The 20,686-nt window shown below is 42.2% G+C and overlaps 2 protein-coding genes across 11 annotated transcripts in view; one reads left to right on the top strand and one right to left on the bottom strand.

Moving 5' to 3' along the window:
- Positions 1-9,655, top strand: part of NRAP (nebulin related anchoring protein) — a 51,040-nt gene extending 41,385 nt beyond the window's left edge. For all 3 annotated transcript variants that reach the window (XM_071749395.1, XM_071749396.1, XM_071749394.1), the window contains 8 exons: positions 821-1,132; positions 3,009-3,113; positions 3,801-3,899; positions 4,018-4,122; positions 5,898-6,005; positions 6,670-6,981; positions 7,227-7,379; positions 8,605-9,655. In XM_071749395.1, the coding sequence (XP_071605496.1) occupies positions 821-1,132; positions 3,009-3,113; positions 3,801-3,899; positions 4,018-4,122; positions 5,898-6,005; positions 6,670-6,981; positions 7,227-7,379; positions 8,605-8,706 (1,296 nt within the window). In that variant the 3' untranslated portion in view covers positions 8,707-9,655. The remainder of the gene's footprint in view (positions 1-820; positions 1,133-3,008; positions 3,114-3,800; positions 3,900-4,017; positions 4,123-5,897; positions 6,006-6,669; positions 6,982-7,226; positions 7,380-8,604) is intronic.
- HABP2 (hyaluronan binding protein 2) overlaps positions 489-20,686 on the bottom strand; it is a 31,612-nt gene continuing 11,414 nt past the window's right edge. The window contains exons 3-15 of one of the 8 annotated variants that reach the window (XM_071749428.1): positions 19,964-20,088; positions 18,672-18,818; positions 17,413-17,523; positions 16,851-16,967; positions 16,352-16,471; positions 14,967-15,138; positions 14,513-14,607; positions 14,129-14,363; positions 13,257-13,399; positions 12,767-12,901; positions 11,112-11,257; positions 10,259-10,459; positions 489-526 (exon numbers count right to left, since the gene is read on the bottom strand). In XM_071749428.1, coding sequence (XP_071605529.1) covers positions 10,283-10,459; positions 11,112-11,257; positions 12,767-12,901; positions 13,257-13,399; positions 14,129-14,363; positions 14,513-14,607; positions 14,967-15,138; positions 16,352-16,471; positions 16,851-16,967; positions 17,413-17,523; positions 18,672-18,759 — 1,539 coding nt within the window. In that variant the 5' untranslated portion in view covers positions 18,760-18,818; positions 19,964-20,088 and the 3' untranslated portion in view covers positions 489-526; positions 10,259-10,282. Of the gene's footprint in view, positions 527-8,495; positions 8,665-10,258; positions 10,460-11,111; positions 11,258-12,766; positions 12,902-13,256; positions 13,400-14,128; positions 14,364-14,512; positions 14,608-14,966; positions 15,139-16,351; positions 16,472-16,850; positions 16,968-17,412; positions 17,524-18,671; positions 18,819-19,963; positions 20,089-20,686 lie in introns of those variants that run through there. The other 7 variants (XM_071749430.1, XM_071749427.1, XM_071749429.1 and 4 more) reach the window with 7 other exon arrangements.

Here is a 20,686-nt window from a genome sequence, read left to right as displayed (position 1 = left end):
GTTACAAGTCCATAATAGAATTACATCCATTTACAACAGATCTGAATTTGGCCCTTCATCTTGGAAGCACTTTATAAACATTAGCTACTGTAATTTAATCCCCACAACTCTCTTGTGTGGTAGATAAGTGTTATTATCCCATTTCAACTACATTATGAACTCTTCAGGGCCCAGGCCTTCCCTTTAAAGTTCCAAGCACCCTGTTGATGCTGTATAAATAATCATTATCATCATCATCACTATTTCACAGAGAGGATAAATGCAAGATCATAGGGAGAGTCATAGTCCCAGCTAAGATGAGAATCAGGGGTTGCCAGTGCTTATTCTTGTGCTCAGACCACCATCTTAGGCTTCTCAACATAGTTATTGATCCAGGAAAACTGAATTTACTCTTTCAAATAGCTGGGTGGCATTTGCAAATCTGAAGGCTACAAAGTGCATGATGTTTCTCTTTTGTATAGACTTCTTTCTTCTCTTTTGTTTATTTCTCTCTTATGTTCTCATTCCAAGCCATGGGAATAAAATTCTAGAAGGGATAATAAAAGTATATGATATGAGGTTAAACATGATCAGTCCTTTGGGCATATCCAGAGAATGTGTTAAGATGCACTTAACTTTAATGTTGCAACTACTGTGGTATTTACATTTGAGAGCAATGAGAGATTCACACTATTATTTCCAGTGCTGCATACCTTGGCTGGTTTTACTGACAGCACAGACATTTCAGTGACTTACCCTAAGTTAGTTATCTAGAGTAGCCAGTTTAAGTTTGGCACCCTTTCACTTTTACCCTTCTTTTTTTTTTTTTTTTCATTTTTAGTACCAGTATAAGCACAACTTTGTGATGGAGAGAGGAAAGCACATTGGTGCCAGAAGCATTCTGGATGACACCAGATTGATGCATTGCTTGCATGCTGCCAAATTACAGAGTGAACAGGAGTATAAGAAGGGATCCCAAGAAGTGTGGTCTCAGTATCATCTGCCCATGGACATGGTGAATCTTGTCCATGCCAGGAGAGCCCAGGCCTTAGCAAGTGATCAAGATTACAGGAAAAGGCTCCATGAGTTTACAGCAGTCCCAGAAGACATGAAGATGAAGTGGGCCAAAAGAGCCCACATGTTACAGAGCGAGGTAAAGATTTTCCTTCTGTTAGCAGAAAATTGAATTTAGCAGTAGCAAAGCTTTGAGTGACTGGCACAAATTGTTGGGCAGTGTTTTTGGAAAGACTGTTTGGAAACTGGTGTAGATGTAGCTGCAAAATACCTGATTGCTCCTCACATATGGAATATGTGTCTGTCAGAGGCTCTTGTGTTGTGAGCCTGAAGGAAAATGTCACTTATTCTAGAGGTGAGGGATATACAGAGTCATCTCTGAGCTCTTTGGATCACAGCTGGTCAGTGGTTTGACAGCCACTGTTCTACATGCAGAATTCCTTTAACAGAAGGTTAAATGCACAGAGGTTGATTTGGGATATGTTATAGGGTAATTCTGCAAACAGAAATGGTCATATCATTTCACTGATTCCCAGGTGCATTCACAGAAATTGTTCATGCAAATTAAAGTTCAGACAAACTCTGATAACAGAAATTATGTTATCTCAGCATGGGTCCCAGCCATGCTCACCTGGCCTTGGCATGTACACTTGTTTGGGATAAGCTCTTGTCTGTATGTGCTTTCAAACATATGCAGATATTGGGTGCATTTATAAAGCTGCATGGATGTAGGTAGCTGCATTTTGACAACTTAGGGTCCAGTGTCATTAGCTGCTCTGTAGCAAGAAGCTCTGGTGGAGTATTTTATATTTTGTAAGAAAAGAGACTGAATAATTCTGCAAGGAGGAGAAAACCATTGTGCAGAAAGTAATGCTAACCCTTTATAGGTAGAGTGCTGGATTTTATTGTGTGGCAATACTTGTTGGAATAAGTCAGATTTCATGAGCAGATATTAAAAGATATTTCAGCTATGAAAGAGTGACAACTGAAATACCAAAGAGCTTGTATCCTTTTTTTTTTTTTTTTTACTGAGTGTACTTACTATCTGGTACCCCAAATGTATTTGTCACTGCCAAAAATTTTTTTTTATATTCCTGGGGTACCATAGAAGCTGTTGCTAGATGCAGTTCTTTGCCTTTCCAACTCCCATTCCTGCCTTCTCCTGCAAGGGCTAACAGATGCATACAGATAGTTCAGCCCAGGTAGGCAGGATTTTTCATCATGTGTGATGATGCCTCACATGATGGGAATCTGTCATTACCAGACACCCTAACAGCATACTTCAGAGCTTACCTGCAAAGGGGCAGGACAGGAAATGAGTAAGAACCTCAGCACTTGGCTTTTTGCCTTTGGACATCTCAGGTTAGGAATTCAGAAGAGCAATGAAGATGGTTTTGTCTGGTACCCTGCCTGTCTAGTAGGAGTAATGTACAGGACATCTGAGCTTGCATGTCCTTTTGCATATAGGGGGAAAAAAAACCCCAACAAACATAATAAATGGATGACTGGATTAAATTCACCCAGAGAGACACTGTCACTCTGAGGGAGAAGTAAGAGTTGTTGGGACTGGGGGTACTTCACTTTTTATTTGGTATGTCTTGTTTTCTTTACTGGATTAGGACATAGAGCAAGCCTTTAATGTGAGTAAAGAAAGAGTAAAAGAAATGGGGTTAATGAGGAAGCATTTGCCAGATAAAATAATTAGCATTCCTGACTTGAACTCACCTCAGAAAATTATTTCAAAAGGGTTTCTTTTACACCCAGTACAAACAGGTTATTACTTACTGCTTTGAGTCATACTAATTCACTCATGGGACCTTCTCTTGTAACTTGCATATGATACATTATTTAATTCCTAGTGGAATGAACAAATGCAAACAGTTTGGCTCGACGATGTGAAATGTGCATGGCAAATGAAAAACCTCAAAATGTTAATATAAATCAGGGAGTCTTTTTAAAAAACCTTAATAGCTGTGGATACAAAACTGATAGCTAATGATTTTCATTTTTAACAGCATCGCTATAAGTCAGACCTGAACTTCATGAAAGGAGTTGGTTGGATGGCTCTGAGATCTCCACAGATAGAAAGTGTAAAGAAGGCTGGAGAGCTCATCAGTGAGGTAACTGATAAATCTTTCATGGGATAGCACGTCTGTAGGATTTGTTTACCATCAAGGCTCCTCGTTACATGACACTTACGAATGTAGCTTATCATTTCCTTTTGATGTGGGAGCCTGTTTATACAAGGTGTAAGTTACCAAGAAGCAGTGCAGGAGATGCAAGTCCACTGTGTGACACCTGCTGAATATTTTCCATTCCGAATGAAACACAAGAGTATAAACAAAATATGTAGGAATAAATAAATGCAGGAGATTCCATTATGAAATTCTAAGCAGGTGGTTATGGAAGTGATACAGAAAGATACAGCACTGACAACCACACTGAAGGGGCATTTGCCTGCTCAGTATCATGCATTAATGGAGAGAAATTATGAGCTGTCAAAAGCGTAGTGTTCAAAAGCTTTTTGCATGTGGATTTTCAGTGGGAAGTCCTTGCACACATGCATAAAAAGAAGTCTGGTGCCTGGGCACCACAACAGTGAAACAGCAGCATCCCCATTCCCCTGGCTGAAAGAGCAATGAGACTAAAGCAGAACAGCCTGTTTTGAGTACTGTAGCTTCAGGAAGGTGGCTTTTCTGTCTGACTCCTGTTATTACACACTTGGAATTGTGATAGCTCACTAACAGAAATATCCTGTGTTTTTTATTCCCCCTTTGGCTGTAACTGTTGCCTTCTCTCCCTCTCAGATCAAGTACCGCCAGAAGCCAGAAAGTTTTAAGTTCACTTCTGTGGTTGACTCTCCAGATCTGATCCATGCCAAAACCAGCTACCTCCAGTGCAGTGATGTAGGTTGCATTTTATAACAAGTGGTCTTAACTTTTGTTGTCCTATAATGCACTGAAGAATTGATCTTGACACAGTGCTTCCAGTGTCAGTTGCATTCAATGGCTTTTGACTCCACAGAGACTCTACAAGGCTGGAGACTCTGAAGCCAGGCACAGGTACACCCTGCCTCCAGACCATCCAGATTTCATCCGAGCTCGCCAGAATGCACTTCACATCAGTGATGTAAGTAAGCTTTTTACTTTGAGTTGACTTGATAACTGCCATCAAGGGAGGCAAGCTTGCTTGGGAGAAACTTCCAGGTTCTCTGAGTCTGACCCAAACTGAAAAAGCCAGAGTCTGTAGACAGGCAACATGTTTGGGCTAGAGGTTTGGTGGGTTTGGGCTGGAGGAATCATAGAATCATAGAATCCTAGGGGTTGGAAGGGACCTCGAAAGATCATCTAGTCCAACCCCCCCTGCCAGAGCAGGGCCCCCTAGAGTACATCGCCTAGGAACGTGTCCAGGTGGGTTTTGAATGTCTCCAGTGAAGGAGACTCCACAACCCCCCTGGGCAGCCTGTTCCAGGGCTCCGTCACCCTTACAGTAAAAAAATTTTTTCTGATATTCAACTTGAACCTCCTATGCTCCAATTTACACCCATTACCCCTTGTCCTATCACTGGTCACCACTGAAAAATAAATTATAAGATAATCAGGATAAGATAATCAGGATAAGTCTGTTGCTTTTTCTTCTGCAGATTGGCTCTGCTTTCTAGGGCAGGGAGCTATAGTTAAAGTTACAGTCCTTCAGTATAGGCATAATACAAATTTAAATCTTTTTACTTATTTTTGGATGGGAAAGGAGAGAAAATACATTTTCCCTGTCTATATCATCTGCTTTTCTGAAACTGCAATGCTGCTGAACTGATCCCTTTAGATACAGTTGTCATCAACATGGATGCAACTGAATTAGTGATAGAAATGGGTTTAAAGGGATTTTGTTTCCATATGATCCCAAGCGTAGGCCCACAGTCTATTCCTAACCTACTGTTCACTGATTAAATACCTGTTGCCCTTAACTGTAGGGTCAGAGTGACCTTAGTTTGTAAGAAGCTTTGAGTTCCTTATTTGGTAGTAGGTGCTCTGCAGGTGAGAGAAACAAATGGGATTTACATTCTTTGAAGAGAAGTTAGCAGGCTGTATAGTAATGCTTGTGTTGCTTCTACTCAGGCTGTCTTGCAGGATTTATGGTATCTCCATTTACCTTTGAATTAAACACCACCCAGCACTAAATTCACCAGTAAAACAGAAGAATCCTTTGAAATGTGAAGTAGATTTTGTGCTTGTTCTCATACGATCATAAACCTCAGAAAGAATTAATCAGAGACTTACAGAAAACAAAATAACAAAATTAGAAAGGGTCAGCCAAGTATCAGCTAAGGTACCATGCTTGTTTACCAGGACCTGCAGATTGGAAGGTATTTTAAAGAAAGAGCAATTTCTCTTCAAGATCTAAATGTATTTCCCATCCTTAAAGTCATATTAAATATGTTAGAACTGGCTGTTATTCCACATGAGTTAATGAAGCCACATGTGGCTGGGGATAGACAGAGATCATTTGAAAAGCTTGAAATAACTGCTATTGAAATTATGATGCCATGAAACCCAAGACACTGCAAGTGGATGCATCAAAAGAGAGAATAAGGGCAATATCAATGCAATATTGATGTGACTGATGCATCACAGTTTCTAATAGAAATTAAATCACATCAAAACCAACCACATTCAAGTACAAAAGGAAACCCTGGTGGCACTTTTCAGATGAGACATTTTATCATTATGGTGAATAGAAAAAGAGTTGAAGTGCTATAGAACTGGATCAAAACCTTGGAGATGGTACTGATGACTCTTGATACAAATAAGCTCAGTAGGATAAAACATTTATTACTGCAGTTATGGGACCGCGTTTAAGAAACTGCAGGGGGAAATGACTGTTTTGTTCTTTTCTTTTCAACACAGAAATTGTATAAAACATCTTGGGAACAGACAAGGGCATCTGGCTATGATTTTAGGATTGACGCCATTCCATTCCAGACAGCAAAGGCTTCAAGAGAGATTGCTAGTGATGTAAGAATTGTTCCTTTTCAAACACTTTCCAACCCTTTTCCCATGCCACCCCCACCCTGTAAAAATGGGTAATTTCTGGCACAAGTGAACATTGATCTGCTTTGGGAAAGCTTCTGACCCCGTGAAACCAAATGCCAGTTGAGTGCAAAGATTTCCAACTAAAGGGTCCCATGAATAATCTACAATGCTAAGCTGCTCTTGGTCATTTAGAAGAGTTATTCTTGGGAAGGAGGTGTATTATCATGTAGTTAAATATAATAGGTACTTGGGCATGAATAGGTAAAGTGTGGTGCAGAATAAAGTGGGTCATCTTTGAAAACAGAAGACCACAGTTAGCAAAAAAGCTGAAGATAGAGGTGTTTCATTTCTTGAGCTATGTATTAGGTGCACCCAAGAGTGCAACAGTAAGAGCAACAATAAGACCTCCAGTGGCTTTTGAGGGTATTTTAGGCTCCATGAGTCTTTCCACTTCTTTAAAACCTAGCACAAAGGTCATTTTTCTGAAGTGTCTTGTTAGATTAGGATATATATTTTTGACATCAAACAAACCCTTTGTACACTACAGGAAGCATTATTGATAGCTAAGGGAGGGTAAGTTATTTCATAACAGAATTTGAAGGTAATTTGCATGTAAAAATGAGATTTTCCTTTGCACTGCCTGCAGTACAAATACAGAGAAGCCTTCCTGAGAGACAGAGGCCAGCAAATTGGATTCCTCAGTGCAAATGATGATCCCAAAATCAGGCACGTACTCAGAGTGGGGAAACTCCAGAGTGACAACCAATACAGAAGTGCATATGCCCACAACAGGGCACAGTTCCAGAGTCACTTCAACCAGCCAGGATTCCTCCATGCTAAGAGAAGCCAGGAGCTGGCAAGCAATGTTAACTACAGGCAGCCCTTTCACCAGTACACTTGTGATCCTGAGCAGCTAAATGTGAAGCATGCAAAGCAGGCCTACAACCTGCAGAGTGATGTAAGTATACCTGAGAGGTGCTTTCCTTCCAAGTGCTAGGAGCTGTGTCTGGCAATGTGCTTCACAGACCACACCTATCAACAAACCCACGTTCTTGAAAGAACTGCAGAATGTGCTGAAAATGAACAATTTGTTTATTACTGACCCTATTGCTCTGTATTTGCCCTCTCTTGAGTACCCAGGGCACGTGGCTTGATTAGAGGCAAACAAAATAACAGAGACTGGTGCATGTCTCTTTCTTGCAGGTGAAGTACAAGGCTGATTTGAACTGGCTCAGAGGCATTGGCTGGACTCCCCCAGGTTCTCACAAAGTTGAGATGGCAAGAAGAGCTGCTGAGCTGGCATACATGAGGGAGATGGGGTTGCAGGGTGCTTCTGCTCACTATGGACTGGGAGTTGTAAGTAAAGTAAACTGTCCTCACAAATCCCACCAGCTCTGCTCTCTAGAAGGCAGGGAGGAACATGTCCTGTTTAAAATTTGTAATGCTTCCTGGCATCTACAGTTCTCCCCATTATTTGATCAGAATATATGTGTGCTTCCCTCATGAAACTTTGTGCTTTTGTTTGCACCTTGATTTGAAAGAACCTCTCAAGAAAACTCAGCATTTTTATACCTGAGGAATTCCCTATAGGACGTGCCATGGGGAGGATTTGCTTATACTATGGGATGTGTTTTCCTTAGTGTGTGGATGTTGTCAGATCTCCATCTGTCCTTGTACATCCATGGAAAGCAGAGGTAGAGGTTGAATGGGCAGCCTGTACAACTCCCCTTGTATTTTCCTAATTTCAGCAAACACATCTGTGTGTTCTGTGTGATCTTCACTGACAAGTGCAGAGTCAGGCCCAGTGTAGACTCCAAACAGTGTGTTCTGTGGAATGCTCCCCAATAATCTGTAAGGCTTTTTGCAAAGGGGAAAGGCTCCAGCCTCTTCCATCTCTGTCCAGTCCAAGATGCAAGAAATTGTAGACTGGGATCTTCCAGATTTTCTGTCTCCCTACCTCCATAGGTCTGACTCCCAGTCTACAGTGTCTCAGCACAGGAGAGCAAAAGTCCATAAAGGGACTTCATAGACACTACAGTTAAAAAGCATTCAGTTACACTAAAAGAGAAGTTCTGCACTTTAAATACTTGTTTAATTTAAGTTTTAACTTTGGCAGCAAGTCAAACAATAAGCCATCCCAAGAGAAACAGAGCATATTAATGATTTACATTGTCATCTGAAAAGTTACTTAGGAAATAAATTATACCTGTGGCTGAGGAATGCAGGCAGTGGGGACTGCAGGCAGTTTCTTCTAAAGTCTTTCCCTGATGGTCTCAGGGAAATCTACAAGTGTGCAATCCACCTGGAATTCAGGTGTTCACTGGTTTGCTCTTTATTTAGGGCTCAAATTACAAATTAGGATGTGAGCACACTGAGTCTTTTGATCTATGTAGTATCTAAATTACATGAATGGCTCCATTTTTTGCACTTTTCTGTTGTAGAGATTTGCTTAGTGCAGACCAATGATTCAGATTTTGTTCATTTGTAATTTTTAATATACAAATATTTGTACAGGATAATTGTTAAAACCTTCTCCTGCCTACTAGCTGTTCTCACAGTTCACCTGGGTTTGATTTTACAGAACCAATTGGAGGCAGAAGGATCCCAGCAGGTCTCAGTCAATCCTGATGCTTCAGAAATTCTGCAAGTCAAGAGAAGGAAAATGCATCTGTATCAGAAGTAAACAGAAACACAAATAGATCTTCATCTTGCAAATCTTGTGGCTTTTCCAGTTTTCTGGGACAAAAATAGATGGGGTCTAAGAATATTTTGGTTTAATCATTGCAATTTACAACATCTTTATATTTTTGTGTGGATATTTTATCACTTTATGTATTACAAAATCTATATGTATTTATTGAAAGGTGTAAATGAAATAAGTACTAGGTGACTGGCAGGCTCAGCTTTGTACTACAGATGAATGAACCTAATTGGTAGAATATAAAATAATTTGTACTGAATAAATCAGAATAATCTTATTCCATACTTGTAATCTTTGGAGGTTTCTATGCTTCTGGATTATTGGTACCATTGACCTAAGAGAATACAAAAGCATGATTCATGTGATTTAAGAGATGAACAAGACTTTGCCTCAGTGGAGGTAAAGTTAGCACTGACTAACTAAAGCCATGTCTTTTAGTGGACATCAGAGAATGTGGCCTTGATTAACAGGGTGCATTCAAATCACATTTATTTCTTCAGCCTTTCAACTTTCCCACAGCAAAAACCCCAATTATTTTGTAGAAATTACAGCAATAGGGGTAGCTAGTGACAGATTAGATAGCTGCTTAGAGAAGGTTGTAAACCCTGGAATTCAGATGAAGAAGACATTTTAATGAATTACTGTTTTAATGAATTGATGCTTCACAAACATGTTCTTTGTATCCTGGTTTAATAGCAATTTCCTGTTTTCATATTTCTGCAGAATCATTGGGTAAAAAATACACAATTCAGCTTGCAAGACTTGTAAAATCTCAAGAATTATCCCATAGCTTTAGTCCCATTTTTTAATGGGATTTGATATCCCCTAGGTCTCACTGGTATGAACTCAAGTTCAGTACATATATACCATTGTAGATCTGGAGCATAATGAGTAATTATCCTATAAAGAGGAATAAAGTGGATGATTCTAATGGTGGGTTTGCTGGTGTTTGGTTTTTGCTTTTTCAATCAGGAATGCATCACTGGAATTTGTGGTTATTTGCCCTTTTATTATTAATTTAAAAATTAATCTTCTGCCTGATCATCTCCTCTCAGGTGGTTCCATTGGCCCCAGTCCTGCAAAGATGTGCACATGATGAATTTTATGTATGTGAAAAAGGGCACTGCCTTTGGGAGCACACACCAATAGCTTTGGAATGTCAGGAACCAATGAGCCCAGAAAAAAAACCACCTTAGCCAAGGGATGAGGCAAAGGGTGGAAGCAGCTGAGACTACAGATTTTTCAGGGCTTGAAAAGCAAAACTGGAAACTCTGGCAACTGCTGCTCTGATTGAATTGGTGAAGAACTGAAGTTACTTCACTTTCTGAGCTGTTTGGCCTACAAAATGTGGGCTTATTTCAGCATGCTCAACAGGAAAACTGTCCCTCACATTTTAAGGAAATGCTCTAAGGCTTTTTCTGAGATGGTGATAAAGGATGCCACAGGAAGGCCATGAGAAAATATCAATAATGTTTTTGGTCAAACAGGAGGCAACTGGGGAAATGATAAAAAGAAGTAAATATCTCAAGCTTACCATTTATCATTCCAAAGCTGTCTTCTAATGACGTGACCTTGATTCAGACTGGGTTTTGGATTTAATCCAACTGATAAATGTTGTAACATGGGTATAAACTCCTGGCTTGTTTTTTAACCCACACCCATCGCCCCAGCTCACAAGGCCATATACATAGTAGGAACCATTGTCTACACAGGTCAGTGGGCCTCCAGAGTCTCCCTGAAGAGAAAAAGCACACATGTTCATAACATGAAGCAAAACGTTAACCAAGATAAGAATTTTTGTCTCCTGCCATAAGATATTGAAGGTATAATGATGTATTTTTCCTATCAGATGTACCATCAGATGTTGCTCAATTCCTGAGCAGGCTTGAAGTTCTGCAGCGAGGTCAAATGATACCAGACTTTTTTGGGTGTAAGTTTTTGTTTGTTGAAATCTGTGATGTGTATCTGACCAGGTCACATGAAACTTGCCAAGCATGAAAGTTTCAGACATTCAGAGCCTGAGCTCAGAAAGATAATGGATGTGATCCTTGGCATGAAGAAAAACACTTGATCTCACCCTCACCCCTCAAAATGGCAGAGGCCATCATAAAATTGAGAGAAACAAAAATACAAGTTTTCAGGTAATTATGAGAAACTGCCTTGGAAGCCAAATTTTCCAGTCTTTTTTAGCTTCCATAGATCTGCCTGAGGCTGACAGAAACAGCTCAAGAAACACCCATCTCAAACTGTACTGAAGAAAGACAATGGCAGTTGCAATACACCGATGGGACAAACAAATACCTATGTAGCATCCTGCCAAAACTATTACTCTGGACAGCCTGTTTACACAAGAAAATGAGTGTTCAAATACAGAAAAAGCAACAGACCTGACAAGAATCAGCTGTGGGTCTCTGTGGATTTCCAGCACAAAACATTCCTTCATCCAGCATGTTGTCATATGCTCTGGGTGCGTTGCATTTCTTCTGTGAAATCAGCTTGACACTGGCATCTAGCAGCCTCCTGGATGGTTCATCTGCAGGATGTGCACCAAAAAAAATAGAGTCACCTTCCTTCCAGCCCTGTTACATGTTGTCTGTGTTCAAAATACTGGCTTGCTTGCCACTTGGCTGGGAAGGGGGAAGAACTGGGGGAATGCCTGGGCTAGCCTGGGAAGAAAAGAAGTATCTGTCTGAAATGATCAGGGTTAGAGCTGGAGCCTGTAAGCTTCACTCAGGACACCAAATTATTGCCTGAGTAAAAGTGAAGTCAAGTATTTAGAATTTAGCTCCAACCAGCAATACTTGTCTAATCCTGCTTTTCAAAGGGTCTGTGTGTCTGCAGCTCCCACGGGTCCCAATGGGACTTGGAGCTGCTCAGCACTTCTCAGCCTCGTGCCATTAGATGTTTGAGCATGCAAGCTAACGAAACAGATGAAAACTGAAAAATCATACAATATTTAAGAGCAATGATTAATTATGGTGAATCTAAAGACATAACTTGACATCTAAAGGCAATAGCCAGAGTTTCAAAGCACTACATCTGTAGATAATTAAAGGTGGTTTATAAGTTTGGTTCTGCTTGAGTTTCAGGAAATATTCCATTTCTGCAGTGATTTCCTGAAATGCTAATAATAGCTCTGCTCAAAGAAGGAGCCATCTAGTTTGAACACGTACAGGGTACTTGATATTCTTTCTTGGGGAAAGAAAAAAAAATTTCCCCATACCCTTTTTAATAGAGATTTTTTATTTGGAACTTTTTAAAAACGTCTGTTAAATTCTGTTGGTGCATTCTGATCAAATGAACAAGCTTGACTCTTGTGGACTTCAATGAGAATTACATCAGAAGGGAGGATTTGGTCCTAGGTATCATATGAGGCTGTATCAGTCACAAAGCACTAGGACACCTACTGCAGCCTCAGTGACACATTTTCCTTCTGCTGCTTCACAGCAACACATCAATCAGAACATGATAAAATGCATTTTGCTGAAAATTGCCATTATCTTTTTTTAAGCATAGTAATTTCTCCCCTTAGGATTTACTGCGGGCAAGAAAGGTTTTGGATAGAGCTGGTTGAACTTGAAAAGCTTTGGATTTTTTTTTTTAATTTTTCAGTGTATCTGAAGATCCAGATGCTGCTTCTGAAAAGCTTTATCTGACCCAATGGGCTGGAAAAACGTGAAAGTTCCTGTCTTTCTTGGTCCTATCTTGAAACACACAAACTATAAAATAGCCTCTTTCTTGATACCTTCTTGCTTGTATCTCTGGCTTCAGATGAAACCATGACATGGTGTGTCAGATGGCAAGCAAAAAAAATGTGTCAGGGATTTTTTCAGAACTCTGAAAGGTTGGGTTGGTTTAGCAGTTGGAGATCTCTGCTAATGAGTAATTTTCATGTCAGGGTTTAGACATCCTTAGTTTTGAACTCCATGTCTTGGTTTCACTAAATGCTTAGGTTTCCATTGGGATCTACCAGTTGCTACTGGAAGTACCATCCCACCTTGCCACAGAAATACCCACCAAATTCCAACTAGCCCATAAATACCTTTCTCTGTTATGCCCCATCCAGAAATGAAGCAGTCAGTCCCAATGGGAAAGAAGAAGTTTGGCAGACATGCTGTTTTCACATACTTTGTTTCCACTGCACATTGACCATCAACTGGCTTCAACTTAAGTAGTGCTGGAGAGAAGATCAACAACAACAGAAAGTATTTGTAGCTTTTTTTTTTTTTAAATCCCTAGCCACCATCCTTAGGCTGTGACCCAGCCCTCTGCAAAGCAGCCTGTACCTCACGTGCTATTTGCACAATGTGCTGGACCTGAACCTATTTTTTACCTCCTGCTGCCAGTGATTTCTGCCTCCCCATCATAATTCACATTCCAAAGATTCAAATGGATCTAAATCCACAATTTGGCCTAATTATTTCCAGAATATATTCCTAGTGGGAAGTTTACATTAACTTTAGCTGGCTAGAGGCACTTCAGACAGCTGAGGTTGGAGATGAGCCACATGAATATTCAATAAAGGGATTTACCAATATCATTGTGAGGAACACCATCCTTCTCTCTGTATTTGTGATGTACAATAATCTTCTCCACATCAAATATTTGCTCTTGATGCTCTCTCTTCTTTAGGTCTTGCTTTCCAAGTGCTACTTGCAGATTTTCTGCTGGCTCTCTGCAAAAAAAAAAAAAAAAAAAAAAAAAGAAATATTTTTAAATTATACTAGATGCAGACATTGTCTATCAGTGGTGAGTAACAAAGTACAATAGTTCAAAGCTGCATGAATACACCTTTCTTTGTATTTTGGGGCAGAGTAGCAGTATGCACCCAGTATATTATTGTGGCTGTGAGGATGGGCCATGGGAGTACCACTTCCTGCCATTGCCTGGGCATACTTAAAATCATGCTTGAATGGCTGGTGTATAATTTACTGCCTTCTAAGGATAGTGATTTCCAACCCGTTCAACAACAATGTTGAAGGAAATGTCATATTCTAGGCTTGCTGGCAAAGAGTAAAAAATTGAAAAGCAATTTTGGCTGTTCTGAAGGTTTTGGTTTTGGTGCAATATGTGGTATTTGGTTTAGTAGCCCAATATCCCCTAAGGTTTTCATGGAGTCCTTTCAAACATTATAAAGCTGTGTTACATTCCTCCTTGTTCCCTCTCACAGATCTATTTTAGCACATTTTAGCTAAAATGGAGGGATGAATTTGTCATTCCAGCAAGCACAAATTTTGTGTGAATGCATACTTTCCTGTATGTGTTCATTCTTTCACATCCATGTTTGCCTTTCAGTTTGCTTCTCAGAGTTGTTTTGAATTGCAAAAAATTTGGCTTCTAAACTGTCTTTAAAACCACCCTGATTTTTATGCTTGTCTCCCCTAGGCACAGGACATGCACCTACTCAAGGCAGTGTGCAGCAGTAAGAACCCAGCATGATTTAATTAACACTCCACCACAGAAGTGTTTGTCCCTTTTGGAATTCTTCCTCTGCAGAGATGCCATCCAGGGATGTTTGCCAGCAGTAGTCTTAGCTCCACCATAGATTCTCTTGCTTATCCTTTGAACTTCTGGTTGTCCACATGTGTTGAATACATAATTGGATTCAGGTGCATCTGTTGGCGATGGGCTCTCTTCAGCTGTGTTGGAAGAGACAGCAGATATATAATACAGAAATAATATCAGACTGAAGGAGTTAAGCAACAGGGGGGGGGGAGAAGGAGAAGGAGGGCATCTGCTGCTCTGGACCACCTACATGCTGCCAAACAGTTCACTTCTAATTTTTTACCTGTTCCTGAGCAGGGTGAAACATCACAGAAGTCCCATTCCACTTTGTGATTTTTTCTGATGTAACACCAGGGTTTTTCATCGTCATCAGGATTCCTGAAGGGAACAGTTGTGAGCCTCAGCCAGTGGGAAAGGGGAAATCACCATGAAACCAGCAAAGGAGCTGAGGATGCTTCAGGGAGCAGCCTCATGCTCCCATATGAGAGCATTACTATCCCATACCAAACCCTAAGGAAAATGAGAGACTGAAGTGGGGAAATGAGGGCTGCTTCTGGAAGCCTCCCATCAGCACAGTATCTTGCAAAATGCTCCTCTAACATCCTGGTATTTATTAGACAGGCAGTGTCTAGAAAGATGTAAGATCTTAATACCATCAGTTTGCCAAATTCATGGGCAGTTTGTCCTCAGTGCTCTGTTTGATCTAAACCTCTACAGCCACTTCTTCAAAATATTACCTGCAGAAGTTATGTTCACCAATTCCATAAGAGTCAGCATCCTCCATGAAGGCATTAATAGCAAAGTTCAAGAGCTTGTGGGAATTCCAGTGCAGGCAGGTCTTGCCATTTGCTGCTTGGTTCACTCTGCCTCTGTACATAGAGGAGTCCTGTTCATAACAATCATTTGGTCCTACAGGATGACAATGCTGATATGAAAATGTTTTTTGTGTTGTCCCTTGCCTTCACCCTTCCCTTCCTTGCCTTACATTCATTTTATGGAGGAGCAGAAGGGCCTATTGGGTCATGTTATGTTATCCCTTATCCTATGTAGGCCAGAAAAAAGAAATCCATCCAGCTTGAAGGTTGATTGAATTAAGATGCCTGAAAACTCCTTACATGGGAAAGACCTAGCAGGTGAGAGGTGTCTTAATGACAAAGCAGAATCTCTCCATCATTGTCCTAGGCAAGGAGTGGTATTGGCAGGATTAGGCAGAAGTGGGCACTGTACTGCTATCATGTTTGTGCAATGGACATGCCAAAAGGAAGGTTGTGGGGTTTTGAACCTAACCTGTAGGAAAAGGGGAGGAAAACTAATTTCTGATGTGGAGCAGGTGGTGGTACATGAAGTTTAAAGTTCAATGAGCCTTTAAAAGAGAAAGAAACAAAGTCCTCCTTGGAAACCTGTGGGTGTGCTGCCTGTGGTGATGCTGCAGAGGCAGAAGGCTCTCCATGCAGACTGGGGTAACCCCATGCCCTTGGCCACCCATCCCTTTGTCCAGTGGTTGCCTGAGAAGTCACAGGCAACTGGACGTGAATCTTCACTACATTAGTTCTGGGTGCTTAAGAAAAGCCTGATGTTCCTTTGCCATGGGAAACACACAACCACTGGCACATGTGTGCTCACTCATTATATACCAGTGGGACTCTGCTGAGGCTCATTTACAAAAGATTGGTATGGGAATGGTTTTGAGCCCCTTTGCTGATGGTGGCTGCAGAAGTTGGCCCCTTTCTCTGACTCTCTCCCTGAAAAGGCTGCTGCCCCTGCTGCAGTCAGGTGCTTGGTGTGGTGCTTTTAGGACCAGAGAAAATGGATGGAAGCTGCACCAAGGGAGGTTTAGGCTGGATGTTAAGAAACATTTTTTCACTGAGAGGGTTTTCAGGCATTGGAATTGTCTGATCAGGACAGTGGTGGAGTCACCATCCCTGGAGGCATTTAAAAGGCATTTGGACCTGGTCCTTAAGGACAGGGTACCATATTTAGATTATGGTGTTGGTCAAATGTTGGAGTGGATGATATTGGGGGGTGTCTTCCAACCTAAACATTCTGTATGATCCTATGTGTGGTGATGGCATCAATCAGTCTCCCTTGGCTGTCTGGAGGCTCCCCTGGAGCTGGGACTTACCAATCTCACAGAATCTCCCTCTGAAAGGTTCAGGGCACTCGCAGGTGAATTTCAATCTGACTCGGTGCCGTTTGCAGGTTCCTCCATTTTTGCAGGGGTTTGGTCTGCACGGTGAAGATGCTGTCAACATGGAAGACACAGAACAGCCTCATCACTCTGCTGAACACTATACAGGCCATATCACGGAAACTGGGGAGAGCTCCCACTTAGCCTGTTGGCTTCAAGTTCTTGTGAACTCTTGAAAAATCCTTATCACTAGAGGTGTCACTGGTGGGTGAACCACCACCCTGTAAATCAAGTGTGATACCTCATTGCCCAGGGCCATGGATGGGACCCATAGCAGACTGGATAACAAGGGCAGGAGCACCCTTTGTGGTGGGCTGCATGTACTGTCCCATTGCTGACCATCTGTGATGAGGTGACCTTGCTGTCCCATCCCCACCATGATTCACTCAGGTCCCAGCTAAGCAGGAGCCTTTTCTGATGGGGCTGTGCTCACCTCGTTGGCAGTCAGGTGTCTTGTAGGGGTGGTCACAGCTACACTGAAAATAAGGTGGGGTTGTTGTAACCAGGCAGTCTCCTCCGTGGCACCTTTTCTCTGAACACATGTCCTTCACTGTGAGAAACAGACACAAACTCTTCATCAGTGTTTGAGTGTGCACAAGAGCTGTGCCCTTGCAGGGATCATGGAAGGACACACTTTCTCCTCACACTCCGAGGAGGCTTTCCATCCTCTGGTGTGGACTTGGGATTTCCCTTCTTGTTTACATTATCTATGGAAAACAAACCCGCAGTTCCAATGAGCAGCTCACTGCTGCCCACCTGGCAGGGGATATTGGAAGGTTTTGTGCACACCTGAAGTCTATTTTTTGGGATACTTCTTTAGACAGATTTTATATGAGCAGCTAAGTATGAGACCTGTGAATACGACTGTGGTGGGCTGTCAAAATCTTCAGCAAACAACAGGTTAATGAAGCCCTGTATTGGTGTCCATTGACAGAGCTGTAGCAGTTACATCAGTTGCTAAAATAAAGAGTATAAATCAGTAGAAGAGCAGTTACCTTTCTCACAGGTAGTCCCGGTGTATGGCTCAGGGCAGAGACAGCTGAAGCTGCTTCCTCTGTTTTCACACCTGCCATGGTTCTGGCAGGGGCTGGAGGAGCAAGGATCTGCTAGGATAAGGATGAAGATCTTTTAGTTTAACTTTCAGCTTCTCCACCTCCATCACCTGATTTTTTTCTTCTCAGATTTTCTGACTGCAGGAGGCTGCCAGCCTGGCCACAGCATCCCTGTGACAGGCATCAGCTTGTCAGTCTCTGGACACCAAAGAATTGCTACAGAGCCTGGTGGAAGCTTTAACAGCTCCCAGCTTTGGGTCTGCAGCTCCTCTACTGCCTTTGCCACATTTACTGTGTAGATGTAACCAGGCAAGTCCTTTCCTTTGTTCTGAACCAGATTTACCTTTATGGCAGTGGCAGAAGCAGGGCCTTAAGAGCCAGAGCTGGCCCTGAGCATCTGGCTTCATGCCCTTAGTGTGGAGGGGTCTGGATGTGGCATTGCCCTGGTTGCAATGTGGCACTAAGTGGCACTAAGTCCTCCTCTGGATAAGCCACCCAGCTCTGTACAGTGCCCCTGGGTGGCTGTTGCTGCAAGGGAGCAGGGGCCTGATGAGAGACACTCAGGTGCTGCTCCTTGCACAATGCTCAACCTCTTCACTCCATTCCAGGCTGCTGGGAGCAGCTGGTGTTGGGGACTGCCACACGTCAGCTCTGCTTTCTTTGTACCAGTGGATCAACCAGGAGACATTACAAGCAACTGCCCTGTCTCTCCTTTTGTGTCCTTTGAGAAATCTCAAGGATCCTTTCTTGAAGTTTTCAGAAGTTTGACAAAAAAAAAAAAAAAAAAAAAAAAAAGAAAGAAAGAAAGAAAAAAACTCTGCAACTGAAAAAAAAGAAGAAAAAAAAAAAAAGAAAACCTGCTCTACATTTGGTTTCCAGCATAAACACAGAACATATATCCTGTGAAAACAGCAATTACATCTTACAGTGTCTATAGACAAATAAGCCTGTGCTTTTTTTTGTAGTAGCAATCAGAAATGTTCTGCATGATCAGAATCCATCTTGTGAAACCTGGAGATAAAACACAGACTCCTTACAAGAGAAATACAAAGGAGAACACTGCAAACAATCCTCCTAACTCATCCCTTTGATGCAGGAGTTTCAAGAGCAGGCTGGCAGCCCAGGCCTGCCGTGCTCATGCTGCCAGCTCAGGGTTGGGATTTCATGCCTTCCTCACCTCCCTGCCCACCCCTTGGAGGTACCTTTTTCTGTATCACTGTAGCCAAAATATGTCTCAAACCAGTCGGGGTCATCTGAGGCCTCCTGCTGGAGTATGGGGTCCTGCTCCATCTGTGTGTACTCGTAGTCATCATAATACTCGTAGTCATCAGCCTCGTCTGCAGGGAGTGCTGAGAAGAGGGTGGAAGAACAGAGGGATTAATGCTGTTAGGAGGAGAGAGGGGTGGAGATGAAAGAACTTATTCCCTGGGATGGAAAGTCCTCTTCTCCTCCAGCTTATTTGGGATGTCAGTGATGAGATGGTACCATCTTGAGGACCAAAGATGCCATTAGGTTCATCCTTGGTGTGAGCAGAGCTGACCCAGGACCCATCAAGGCCACCCCTGAGGATGGTGGCCAGTCCCAAAGGGGGCTGGTACCCTCGTTGCTCTGCTGGCTCCTGGGTGGTAGGAAGATGAGGGAGAGCTTTGCAGGCATGGGCACCTCAGCTGGGGGAGATGCTGATGGCTGTTGCCAGCACGGTGAGAAGAAGGGATGTGGATCCCTACAAGAAGAGGATTTCAGGAAGGGGATTTCTTAGTCCAGATGCTTTTGTTGCCAGCATCACTCTGCTGCAGCACGAGGCAGCACTGTCACTGGTGTGCAGGGCCCTGCGCTCTCTGGGGATGAAGATTTCCATTTTGATTGAAACCATAGGGGAGCAAGAGCCCAAGGCACCTGCACCCCTACTCAGATCCCCATCCACAAAACTCCTGTGGAGGACCAAGGGCCAGCACAGCAGACGTGTGCTGGAAAGCCCATCCTTGACCCAGCAGAACCTGCAGCCTCCCAGCAGCCTGGGTCCTCCTGGGAGCCTCCTGGTGGGACCTGTGGCTTGGGCAGCCCCTCTTTTGGACAGGCTGATTAAAGAGGGCTGGCAGCTCCTCACACAGGTATGGCTGCTGCTGGTGGAAGGCACTCCAATGTTTCAAAGACAAGCTATGGTAATGAGCAAAGCTAAGCTGCATACAGAGACATTTTAAAAAGCTCTCCCCTAGGGCTGGACCGATGGCCCCATGGATAATGCTCTGCCTTGAACTGATTATCAGCTGCATTATCTTAGTTTTCTCTCCTCATTCATTCTCTTGCAGCCTTTATCTTTATTCTTTCTTTGCTTCTGGAAAAAAAAAAAAATCCACTTTTGTATGATGGGTGTTTTATATTAAAATAGAACCATCTTTTTTTCCTCTTTTTTTTTTTTTTTTTCTTCTTTCCTACATGCCAACTCTCATTTCTCACCAAAAAAAAAAAAAAAAAAAAAAAAGGAAAGTTTCACCTCATTTATTGCTATGTCAAGTCAAGACTTCTTTTCCTCAGCTCATTATTTCCACAGGAACTGAGTCTCGACAGTGTGCAAGTGTTGCAGAAGTGTGTGCCTTGCTGAGGAACAGAAGAATCTCACTGGAAGATAAGGACATTGTCTACACTGAACAAAATTAAATTTAATGTGATGTAGTTAAGAAAAGAAAACAAAAAGAGGATTTTGCCTGAAATGCAGCCTGCAAGCTCACTTTGTTGGAGGGGAGATTTTGCAAGAGGACTTGAGTTTGAGGGAATTGTCTGAAGCAGTCTGATTTTTTCCCCCCTATTTATTTTCAAAATCTTAGTGGGGAATGTTGGTTTTTATTCCACAGATGCTTTAAAGAGTATTCTGAGGGATGGGTTAATCCTTTTTATGGAGAAACATATCTGTTAGAAGTTATGAAGGATGTACAGGGGAGTTATGGCTGCCAAAAGCAGCCCACAAACATACCCAGAGTGCTTTCCTGAGGCTGGTGAGGGCTCTTTTGAGTACAGAGAGGGAAAACAAGTGCTCCAAATGAGCACAAATAGCTAAATGGCTGTGGAACCATCTACCATGATCTTTAGGCCAACTGCTCCGTGTTAAGAAATGATGGGACTGTGACTTTGTTTTGCTGCAGTGGCATTATTTCCTAGCAGTGGGTTAATCCTTTATTAACACTTCTGAAATCACTTGCTGGCCCATTGTGAACAATTT

The sequence above is a fragment of the Heliangelus exortis genome, chromosome 7, assembly GCF_036169615.1.
Source record: "Heliangelus exortis chromosome 7, bHelExo1.hap1, whole genome shotgun sequence".
Taxonomy (NCBI): domain Eukaryota; kingdom Metazoa; phylum Chordata; class Aves; order Apodiformes; family Trochilidae; genus Heliangelus; species Heliangelus exortis.
This window is presented reverse-complemented; position numbering and strand designations above follow the sequence as displayed.